Source organism: Passer montanus, unplaced genomic scaffold, assembly GCF_014805655.1.
Source record: "Passer montanus isolate IOZ18808 unplaced genomic scaffold, ASM1480565v1 scaffold38, whole genome shotgun sequence".
Lineage (NCBI taxonomy): Eukaryota > Metazoa > Chordata > Aves > Passeriformes > Passeridae > Passer > Passer montanus.
Genome location: NW_024368596.1, coordinates 6,866,920 through 6,878,249, shown reverse-complemented (window position 1 = coordinate 6,878,249; position 11,330 = coordinate 6,866,920). Strand labels below are relative to the sequence as shown.

At 55.7% G+C, this 11,330-nt stretch overlaps 2 protein-coding genes across 4 annotated transcripts; both read left to right on the top strand.

The window, feature by feature from the left end:
* The first annotated feature begins 957 nt into the window (after positions 1 to 957).
* Positions 958 to 11,296, top strand: ATP1B4 (ATPase Na+/K+ transporting family member beta 4). 3 transcript variants are annotated; one of them, XM_039717253.1, is made up of 9 exons: positions 958 to 1,106; positions 1,297 to 1,354; positions 3,956 to 4,118; positions 6,580 to 6,708; positions 7,510 to 7,614; positions 7,858 to 8,054; positions 8,686 to 8,742; positions 9,344 to 9,439; positions 9,927 to 11,296. In XM_039717253.1, exons 2-9 carry the CDS (start codon positions 1,298 to 1,300, stop codon positions 10,086 to 10,088), a joined length of 966 nt encoding a protein of 321 aa, XP_039573187.1. In that variant the 5' UTR covers positions 958 to 1,106; position 1,297; the 3' UTR covers positions 10,089 to 11,296. The 3 variants fall into 3 exon arrangements, with proteins under 3 accessions (XP_039573187.1, XP_039573189.1, XP_039573188.1); XM_039717255.1 differs by having other exon boundaries at positions 968 to 1,171; XM_039717254.1 differs by having other exon boundaries at positions 970 to 1,106; positions 1,284 to 1,354.
* On the top strand, positions 1,362 to 3,944 carry LOC120506105 (translation initiation factor IF-2-like). Its single transcript, XM_039717252.1, has 3 exons — positions 1,362 to 2,172; positions 2,281 to 3,113; positions 3,144 to 3,944. The coding sequence occupies exons 2-3, from the start codon at positions 2,505 to 2,507 to the stop codon at positions 3,552 to 3,554; spliced, it is 1,020 nt and encodes a 339-aa protein (XP_039573186.1). The 5' UTR covers positions 1,362 to 2,172; positions 2,281 to 2,504; the 3' UTR covers positions 3,555 to 3,944.
* Positions 11,297 to 11,330: the final 34 nt, after the last annotated feature.

Here is an 11,330-nt window from a genome sequence, read left to right as displayed (position 1 = left end):
CGAGAGCCTGCCTCCCATTCCACCTCCCGAGCTTCGGGAGGACAACCTTGCCCCAGCCTGGCCAGGGGATCCAGCTGTGGGCACAGCTGTGGGCACAGCTGCCGGCGTGCTCCCCTGCCGGCGGGCTGGCTCGGGCGGGCACCGGCACCGGCACCGGCGGCGAGCGGCAGCCCCGGCCAGCCCGGGGCCGCTGCCAGGGCTCTTTGCGTCCCGCTGCGCCCATTTATCAGCGCGGCCGGTGAGCGGCTTTCTGCCACGCTCGGGAGAGGAGAGGGAGAATTGGTGCTGTGCCGGCTGGACGGCACCGCGCAGCCCCGCGGAGCCCGGGACAATGTCCCCGTGCTGCGGGCACAGCCCCAGCCTGCGGCCAGGCAGCCTCTCCCCACCCCTGAACAGGGCCTGGCTGTCTGGCAAAGGAAGGGTCACCGCTGCCACAGGAAAAGGGCCAAGAGAATGAGCGGTGGATGGTGCCGAGCTCAGGCTGGGCAGAGGTGTAAAACGAGCCCCGCAGTTCCTGGAGAGCTGCGTGGGCACGGCCAGGGCCGGGCGGCCCCGCTGCCATCAGCGCAGCCCGCAGCCCGCCTGCCCGGGCATCGCCTCCCGCCCGTGATTCCCCGACCGAGGGAAACCCGAGCCTCCCCAGCCCCGGCCTGGCACGGCACGGTGTGCCTCTGGATTTTGTCTGACAGGTGTGGGTGGCGAGGAAAGCGGCGCTGTGGACTCCTGCCTCTGCTGGCGGGGATAAATATAGAGCCGCCTGCCCCTCTCACTACCTCTTTCACCGCGAAAGAGATTTCGCAATTTAACCCCGGCCCCGCTGTGACTGACAAGCACACGTTGACCGGCGCTCCTCGCCATCGGAAACCCCAGCGATTTGTTAATGTTTATTCACAGCTACACGGTCTCCTGGGGGAACAGCCTGGCTTCCCCATGTAGGGCGTTGGCTGGCAGCGATGGGAGCTCAAATGTGAGGCAGGATGCGGTGAGCCTGCTCCAAAGGGCACCAGATGCCAGAGCACTCAAGATAGGATCCTGCCGAGTTGAGCTTCCCCCGTTAGGAAAACAAGTTATTTTTTGATCCACTCCTGAAGAGCAAGGTTCTGCAGGTAGGGAGGGAAAGCAGCGTTGCTCCCCAGTCTCGGCACGGCTGCTGTGTCAGGGGGTGCTGTAGGGCAGAGAGCAGGGCTGGGGAGGGGGCTCTCTCCGTCTGTGAGTCCCTGAGAGCCAGCACCACGCTGCACCCACACCCACGGTACTGCTGTGCTAACACTCACATTTGTTTGTTTCCCACCCAAGGATGGCCAGCAACACCAGCACCAGTGGCGTGGAGCTCAGGAGCCCCAGCCAGAACGTGGTGAGTATTTTGGGGGCTATTAGCCTCACTTCACAAGGTGAGGTGGGAGCTGCTGCAAGGACCTGCTTTGGCTGATAGATTTACAACTACTTTGCTTTAGGAAATGCTGCTTTGTCTCTTAGGCAAAGCACTTTGTATGGGAGGGGGGTTAAAGGGCCGTGCCAGGTCTGCCAGTGGTGCTGGGTGGTGAGGGGGACTAGAAGGGACAAGAACACCTGGGCAGGGTGACCCCCTGCATACCTGGATTTCAGCAGGAGGAATCCAACACTGAGAGCTGACCTGGTCTGAGGTGAGAATGGGGAAAAGCTCCTGGTCTCCCCCAGGACACCCACAACAGCCAGCACAGAATGATTTTGTCAGAGATGAGCCCCAGATTTGCTTCCCAAGCAGTCACAGCAGGAGTGACTCAGTGCTCTCCAGTGTCCCAACACTGCTGTGGCTCTGCCTTCTCCCTGCCCCACTGCACTCCTGTCCCAGCTCCTGCCACTCCAGGTGCAAGGGATTGTTCCAAGACCATCTCTGTCTTGGGCTGCAAAGATAAACCTCCTGTGCTTCATTCCAGACCTGACCTAGCTCCCTAGCTGAGAGACATCTGCCAGGGACCTGGTCCTGGCATCATCCCACCCTGCCCAGCTGCCCCACAGAGACCACAGGTGAGCCTGGGGCTTCCTCAGCCTCCCTGGGCTGCCATGGAGCCCTCGTGGCCTGTCCCAGCCAGCAGGACAGGACCTTCACCAAGTGAAGGGACACACAGCATAGAGCCAGGAGAGCTGGAATCTTTTCTCCCTACAAAAACCTCCTTCAGTTCCCAGGGTGAGGTCAGCCAGCAGGACAGGACCTTCACCAAGTGAAGGGACACACAGCATAGAGCCAGGAGAGCTGGAACATCTCTCCTTACAAAAATCTCCTTCAGTTCCCAGGGTGAGGCCCCATGACAGGGGAAGCTGTCCCTATATCCCACAGCCCTAAGCACTGGCAGCACCTTCTGAGTGTGGGCTCTTGCAGCCTCCAGTAGCAGTTGGTATGAGATCCAAAGGGCTTTCCCCAGTGCAGCACTAAGCACCAGTGTGGAGTCCACCTGGGCAGTGTCCCCTGCCCTGGCAGTCTGAGGAAACGTTTCCAAAACATCTCCTGGTAGTTCTTTTATTTAATGAGGAGAGTGGGAGGAAGAACACCTCCTCTTCCCCCTCTTCGTCGGTCACTTGTTCCCTTGTGCGTGTCCTGGCAGGGTACAGCCCCACACCTGTCCCACGTCCCTGCTGGTGACTGCTGGGCTCATCGCTGCCTGCTGTCATTCCCGGCTGGGGCCGCTGTTCCCGGCTCCAAGACCCGCTGCTCTCTCCAGCCCCGTACCCGTGTACCCTGCCCCTCAGGGCGGGCAGGAGCTGGCTCGGCACGGCTCCAGCCCGGCTGTGGGAGCCGTGCCAAACGCCGGCAGGCAGCCGGGGGCAGTTCTGGCACAGGAGCGCTGCCAGAGCCCCGCGGGACTCAGCCCGTGGGGCAGCCGGGATGGGCAGGGTTTGCACCCCGCTCTGCCCCGGCTGCCAGGGGACACGCTCGGCCTTCGGAGCCAGTACTCTCCTCCCATCCTCACTGTGCTGCGGGGTTTGTGTGTCTGAGCACAGTTCAACTTCTCCTCCCCAATTCTAAGGAATTTCCAAGCAAGGCTTTGGCCAAGCTGTCGGCCACATCCCGGCTCTTCGGGGGCAACCCACGGCTTGCGAATATCCCTATCCGTGTGTCCCGGCTCCGGGAGGGGCCGTGCCCGGTTCCCGGGGCTGCTCTGGGTCCGTGCCCGGTTCCCGGGGCTGCCCCGGGTCCGTGCCCGAGCAGGCACCGCAGCCCCGGAGCCGCCGGCGGTGACGGACCCGGCCCGGGGACAGCATCGCCCTTCGCCCGGGCCTGCCCCGAGCTCAGAGCAAGGCCGGCACCTTCTCCACCAGGCTGCCTTTGGGACCGGCCCGGAGCCAAGGGGAATTCAGGACGGCTTCTGCCTCTCAAGTGGCTCTTGCCCAGGCAGAGGATTTGTGTTGCTGAGTTCTGGACAAACAAGTTTTCACCCCTTAGGCAAAATACAGACTCTTGCAACCTGGGGAGATGCTTTTCCCTGGAACTTGGTGTAATTAAAGAAAGTAACAACACAGGGATTTCTTCAAAGGCTGAATTCTTGCTCACACGCCAAGGAAAACAAGCTGGTTGATCTCTGAAATGCTGCTGCCTGCTATCATCTGTGGCAGCACAGAGAATGTGCACTTGAACTCAGAGATGTTGCAGAAGTGTGGGAACAGCCCCAGCCTTCCCAGACCACAGGTTTTCTCTGGTCATGTTCATACAGGTGGAAAAAGATGAGTTTCTGTAAATGCCAGCTCAAGGAGACAGCACCCAGTGTGACAGCAGTGACGTAGATGTAATGGAAAAATGGATGCTGGGTTCTAAATGATCTTAAGTTGGAACAGCCAAAACTGCCTCTCTTTAACTCAAGAGTGATGATGGGAAAATGGAAATTTGAAACATTTCCAGATATTAAGTGCTTTTGCATTTATTTTTGGCCAATGAGAAGTTCAGCTTGCCTGTGGGGGTTGTGTTCTGCAACTCTTCCAGGAAAATAAGCATGAGGAGAAGGTCCAGGATCCTGACAGAGAGAAGGACGAGCCTAAGGCAGACATGGGGAGCAAAACCTGGGCAGACCTGGCTGGGGAGATGAAGATATTCTTGTGGAACCCGGAGGAGAGAACATGCTTGGGGAGAACAGCCAAGAGCTGGGGTAGGTCCTTCCTCAAGCCCCACTTTTGGGGGTTGTTGCTTTTTCTGCTTCACAACAGAGTCACTTTCCTGTGAATGTCCCTGATAGCTTGGACTGACCACCCCTGCCATTTCTTTAGTGTTAATGTTTCTAACTAGTGAGGAGGACAAGCAGAAAATCACGTAGAAGGTACCCTCGGTCTGGAGGTTAATGTTGAGGGAGAGTTTGAAAGCAAAGATTTCAGGCTATGTCCCAGAAAGAAGTTTAGAGCCTGAGCAAGCATGGGAGCTGCAGGTCAGCCTGCTGTACCCCTGCTGTCACCAGCACTCCTGCCCCTGCCTGTGTAAGTCAGGGACTGAGCCCGGGGACAGTGGCTTTGGTGTCATCAGCTTGCTGGGGCAGAGTGCCCGGGCTGGGCAGGTGCTCTGTGGAGGGTGCACACCATGGGGCAGAGCAGCCCTCCCTGCCTGGGTGAGCCTGGCTCTGGAAAGGGAGGGAAGGGCTGTCAGCACTGTCACCCCACGGCTTCCAGGTAGTGACAGGGGCCACAGCAGGACCCACAGTGCACTGGGATGTGCCAGCTGTGGTGGTTCTGAGTGCCCTGTCTACTTTATCCACATCCAGTGCCCTTCAAAAATTATTGCAGAGACTGGAGGTGCCCAGGGTGGTTAAGAGCAGCCTGTGGGTGAGTGCTGCTGCAGGCTTGATTCAAAATCAAGGTGCCACAAGCACATGGGGTGCTACCCATCTTTGCCGCTCTGTTCTGCCAGCCCCCTTGGCAGAGTGAAAATCCCAGCCTGATCCAGACTCACCTGCACATCCATCAGTGTAAGGCTGTGAGCTACCAGGGGCTGCTGCTGGGTGTTTGCAGCCCTTGGCTGGCACTGGCAATGCACCACAAGCCCCACAGCCCCCCCATGCCCCTGCCAAGAGCTCTGGGTATTCTGCAATGCCTGTGTTGGCAGCTGGGAGGAACAAAGGAAGCTTCCCACCAGCACCAGAGGAGTCTGAAAACCTGCAAATATGAGTCTGGGACAGACCTTGACGTTCATGTTTGCACTCCTGTGCCCTTTGCTGGCCACAGAGGCAGACCAGCTTTTCTGCTTCTTTCCTGGATGGGAAGGCACAGACCAAAGGATCAGTAGGGTGAGTCCCTAGTGATGTGGGTTTGGTTTTCTGGAGGCTTCCCCAGGTCCTGAGAAGATCCTTGAGAGAGGATTTGCTCAGTGTGGTGTGGATGTGACCCTGGCAGGTACTGCTGGCAGTGCCAGCAGCACTGGGTGGGTGCAGCATCCTCCTGTCCCCTGGGGTCACTGTGCTCTGCTGTGTGACCCCCCACGTGCCCTTGGTGCACACAGTGTGCTCACTTGTCTCTACCTGGGGGCAGGAGAAGCTACTATGAAAATCAAAGTTTATTTTAAAGTGAGAGCATTTGGAAGTGAGTGGAGCTGAACTTTCCCACTTTCAGCTCATGGGTGGGGAGGAGGGAATTTGCCCAGCCTGGGGCTGCTCCCCTGTGCTGGCTCTAAAGGTGTCCCCTGAAATGGGGGCCTCAGGGGATTTGTACTCACAAAATGCAGGGAGACAACTGGCCACAGAGTCACCACTGGAGGCCCCAGCCCCTGGGAAAGGCTGCACCCCCTCTCTGCTGGTGACAACACTCCCTGCTGCACTGCAGGAAGCGTAAAAAAGGGAGCAGCAGTGGGAAGATGTCCCAACAAGCGCCAGCTCTGCTGCCAGCTGGGGCAGAGGCACCACCCAGCACCACTCTGGCAGGGCTGGACATTGTCCCTTCTGTGCCACCAGCACAGTGATGGTCCCTCTGCCCCGGCTCAGCCCTCAGCAGGACGCAGCAGCTCCCAGCACGGTGGCCCTGGCAGAGGCACGGCAGGAGAGCACATCTGTGTTCCCAGCGCTCCCTCCGAGCCGCCGGAACCTTTCTCCTGGGAAATATTTGGGTTAGGGCTTCGCTTTGCTTTCTGAGCTGCTGGGTTTTATTCATAGGCTGGGGCCTCTTGAGACATCCTCAGCCAGCAGCCTGGTCCAGAGGAAAAACAAACCCGTTCCCTGAATGTCTGGGCCATGAAACAGTCAGTGGTGCTGCAGCCCTGGGCGATGCTGCCTGCTCAGTGCCAGCACCAGGGTCCCTCCCGGGCAGGGGACAGGAATCAGGGCAGGAGCATCGCCCCGCAGCCCCACCAGAGGTTTGGCTGAAGCCACTGGGTACCTTTGCATGTTTTCATGCCAGGAGGGGGTGGGAAGGGCAGGAGGGTCTGTCTGTTGGAGAGAGCTGAGGCAGGTGGACACACAGACCTGCTCCTGACCCAGCTCTGGGAGGGGCTGTGCAGCAAAAGGGATGCAGATACACAGCCTCAGAGCTGCAGAGGACGCCGTGCTGAGCACGTCTGTGCATCCCTGTGGGACACATCCCACGGGATGTGCTCTGCTTGCCTTGACAGCGACATGCCTGTCTGTTTTGCAGGCTTGATCTTACTGTTTTACTTCATTTTCTACACGTGCCTGGCGGGAATGTTTGCCTTCTGCCTGTATGTGATGCTGCTCACGCTCAGCCCCTACACGCCCAGGTTCCGGGACCGTGTGTCTCCACCAGGTAAGTACCCAGCCAGCCTGGCCTTGGCCACCTCTGCCCATCACTGTCCTACCAAAATGGCATGGAGAGCACCTCAGGCAGAGCCCTGCTGGAGCTGTGCACTCCTACAGCCACCCAGCCCTCCCTAGCACAGGGTGTTCTCACCTCGGGGCACTGGCAGAGCTGCAGGGTCTCTGCAGAGGAGCAGACATTTAAAAAGCCCCATGAGAAGCATTCACCCTGATGATACTCATTGTTATTCTCATTGCACTGTTTATAGTTATCATTATTCTCAAGGCAAAAGCCAAGTTTAGGTATTTCATAGGTGATGCTGATGCATTTCAGCTGCTGGCCCTTTATACCTCATGCCTTCAAAATAAAATGCAAATCAAGAGTTGCTTTTATGCATTATTATTTGGGGGAGTTCTGGCAAGAGAATGTTCAGAAAATCCTTTCCCTGTGTCAGACACAGCATTTTTCCCGTGTTTTTGTGTTGGTGGGGAACAGAAGGGCCCCTTGCCCTGCTCCTTGTCTGGACCTGCCCACACAGCTGGGAACAGGGGGGACCTGCAGCCACTCTGTGCAGTCCCAGTCACTAACCCACAACACTACTGAGGCTCTCCATACCTCCCAGGTTTCCTGGGATATTTTGATGTGTATGGTGTTCTCTGGTGTGAAATGAAGGTGAGGGATCAGCAGGTTGAGGAGAGAGCTGCTCTGTGAGCTGGTGCTGCCTCTCTCATGCCTGAGCCCAGCCCTGCAGCACACAGCCCATGGCTGCTCCACCTACATCTGCCTTACCAGGGCTGTCTCCTTCTTCAGGGGTGATGATCAGACCATACTTGAATGGCTTCACCATTGCCTTCAATGTCTCCCAGCCCAACACGTGGCAGCCCTACGTGGACAGCATGCACCACTTCCTAGCAGGTGAGCTCTTGGTCACCCTGGGAGCCATGCTGAGGTTGTTTTTATCCATGGATACACGCATGCAGTGCAGGGGTCTCCTCCTGGGCACCTCATGAGCCACATCTGGAAAGGGAGGCTCACAAGGTCGTGGGAGCTTTGCCTTTCCAGGTGTGACTTCCTAATGCCCTTGACATGTGCCTGTTCTCTGGGAGTTTGTGTCTGTGCAGGTCTGGGGGGTTTAACAAGTCTCTTGGTCCCCACCAGCTTATGATGACAAAGTTCAGGAGGAGAAGAATATCGAGTGTGTCCCAGGCCAGTACTTCATCCAGGGGGGCAATGACAGTGAGGAGAAGAAGGCCTGCCAGTTCAAGCGCTCGCTGCTGCAGAACTGCTCCGGCATCGAGGACCCAACGTTTGGCTACTCCAGAGGCCAGCCCTGCATCCTGCTGAAGATGAACCGGGTACAGAGAAGCTGCTTGCTTTAATTCCTTCCTTTGGGGGCATCCCAGTGTGATGAAAGCCACACAGGGACTGGAACTCCTTCGCTTCTCAGGCCCAGGGAAAAAGGGAACTAGAATCCCCAAACCTTCAGGCCATATTTGCTAGAAAACATTAAATAAACCCACTATAAAACTTATTCCATTTGATTTCTGAGGCCTTAGTGCTTGGAGGGTCTTCTGCCAGGCCCTTCTTAATGAGGAACTGAGCTTTAGGGGAACACCCCACAACCCAGATGCTTTGCAATGGGAGTTTTCTTGGAATTTAATTTAATTGAAGTCTAACAGCATAGTGGTTCAGTGCTCACTGCTGGGAAAATAAGCATGGGGGGGATGTGAACTGTGTGAAGAGGCTGTGTTGCTCCAGGGGGTCTGGACTCTGTGGTCTCTGCTCTGCCCCTGCTCTCAGGCAGCAATCTGGCCCTCAGCCATGGGCAGGTTGCACGGCGTGGGGTGGCAGACCCTGCTGAGGGACACACAGCTCCTGTCCTGAGCAACGTGGCTGCCACCAGAGAGGTTAAAGCTCTGGAAAAGGGAGGCAGCACGTTCTTGGCACTGCATTTCATACAAGGCTGGATGTTTTTTGCTGTTGCAGATCATAGGCTACCGCCCTGGTGCCGGGGTCCCCGTGAGCGTGGACTGCAAAGTGCAGGTACTGCTTTCCTCCCTGCCCTCCCTGCAGCACGGGGGGGACAGGCCAAACGTGTCCTCCTGATGGGCCTCAGCACAACTGTCCTCATATTAGCCCAGACACTCACAGGGCCCAGTGCTGCCCATGTGTCTGGCACAGCTGGAGGCCAGTCTGCTGAGTGACAGAGGTCACCAGTGTCCTGCTTCCAGCCTGCTCCTGCAGCCTCACCATGCTCAGCCCCTGGGCCTGGCTGCCAGGTCCAGCTGGAGCCTGCAGCTCAGTGGGGAGATGTAGGAACCCCTCATATCCATCCCCAGCTGCTCTGCAGCACGCTCAGTCCTGGGCAGACAATGCAAGCCAACAGCAATGGGGTGAAGGAAGGGCTCCCCCTGCCCAGGCAGCTGCTGGATCACACCCTCAGGGAGCAGAGGTGCAGCAGGGAATCAGCAAACTGCAGCCCTGCCCATGCCTGCACTGCTGCACTCTCCCCTGGCTGGAAGCAGGGCAGTGACTGCCAGGGGCTGGCAAGGGACATCTGCTCTGAGACAAGCTCTGAGGGGAGCTGTATTTTGTGACCCATGTCCTATGTGTGTGTGTGTGTCTGTTTATTTTCTGATCACAGAAAGGCAATGAGAGTCACCTCAGGTCGGTGGATTTCTACCCTGGGAACGGGACATTTGACCTCATGTATTATCCCTACTATGGCAAGTTCACCCACGTGAGTGAGGGTCTGGCATCTCTGCTATGCTTCCCTGGGAATGGGAGGGCAGGAGCTGCTGCACAGGGTCCAGATGTGCTGTCAGGCTATTCTGGGCAGATGTGGGCAGGACAGAGCACTGGGATTACAGAGCTCTATTTCTGTGTCTGACAAACTGTGCATGTGTGTAACAGTGTGTGAGTGTTCCTATGTGTGTGTAATTCTGTGTGTGTGTGTGTGGTTTTCAGGACAGCAGAAAGCATTTGTGAGTCCCATGGTCTGGTGCTGTCCTGGGCAATGACCCCAAGAGGCAACGTGCAGTGATCCATCGTGCTCAGGCACAGGCACAGAAAGGCTCAGCATGCTGAGGGACCCTGATGGACATCAGGCAGGCACTCTCAGATGCCTGGAACCACGAACCATTTACAAATTATTTTACTGAACATAAAAGCTCTGCTGGCTTTTCTGCTCCCTCAAAAAATCACACTTAAATCTCCTTTCTTTCCAGGTCAACTACACCTCCCCTCTGGTGGCTATGCACTTTACAGATGTGCAGAGGAATTACTTGGTCCCCATCCAGTGCAGTCTGAATGGGAAAGGAATTATCAACGACCTGAACAGCGACCGCTTCCTGGGCCGAATCATCTTCACCCTCAGCATTGGGAAGTAGCCCCTGCCAACACCAGGCACTTAGGTTAAGTCAATCAGAGGCTTTTTCCTTTTTAAAGCATCAAGCCAGCATTTTTTTCTGCTAGGAAAAACAGGCACGTGGAGATTATTGTTAATTTATTTTTGTTCATAGTTAGGAAACCAATGAAAAGCATGGATCCACATTTTTCATCTTCTGATGTAAATCATTATTAGTAAAAATTAGAAATTTTTCTCTGGGGAGAGAACTTGCAAAAGATTTCACTTTTGATTGAAAAAAACCTCTGGTATCCAAACGCTATTTTCATAAGGTCTTTTATGACTGATCCCTGTGGAATGCATCTTTCCTGGCTTTAAATTTTATTTTTTAGAATAGTTTTATATGCATTTCTCAGGCAAAAGCTAAAAAGGAGGTAGTTTATTAGCACTATTCTTGTTAAAATAATAAACAGCAAAAATCCTGGATTATTCCTGCAATAACAGAGTGGAAAAGTGAAAATGGCAGCTCTCAAAATGCTTTCCAGCCCCAGAAGCATCTTGACTGCAGCATTTTACACAGCTTGTTGATCACACCCAAGGTGTTGAGCAAGGGCCACAGAAAATCGTTTGCCCTTGAACCCTTCCAGCTGTTCCTTTCTAAAGTGGGAAGATGAATGCATTTCTCCCTCCCTCCTCCTCACTGCAGCACTCCTCCCTGCCCCAGGAATCCTCACCCAGTCTCTTGGACAGGATGAGTGAGAGGAGCTCTTCTCTCCTGTCACAGTTCACAGGTTGGCAGTGCCTCCTGCTCAGGCACTGCCCAAAGCTCTCAGACCGGTTCTTCCCCATTCCAGAGAGGTCACAGCTGTAATGCTGCAGCAAAATGCAGGGAAATGCTCAGTCCTCTCACAGCTGAGGGCACAGTGTTGGGGTGAGTGAGGGCATCTGTCACCCCAAAGGCTGATGAGACACAGAGCGCGCTGCCCTGAGCAGCCCGAGCCTGCCTCGGATGGGACAGAGACCAGCTGCACTCTGCTTGCTGGGAGCTACAAAACACAGCAGGACAGGACACCTTGGGTAAAGTACTGCTGGGAAAGCACACTTACTAAAATTACTGCCTGAACAGGGGCATTATGGAATGTTTGTCCTACATCCATAGCCAAGGAACTTCATCTGCCGTCATTTCCTGATCTATATCAGTCTCTAAGAAGTGATTTTTTCTATTTAAAATAAAGTGACTACAGTAAAATTAACTCTATGGTGGCATTCTTGAAACTCTGGTGGT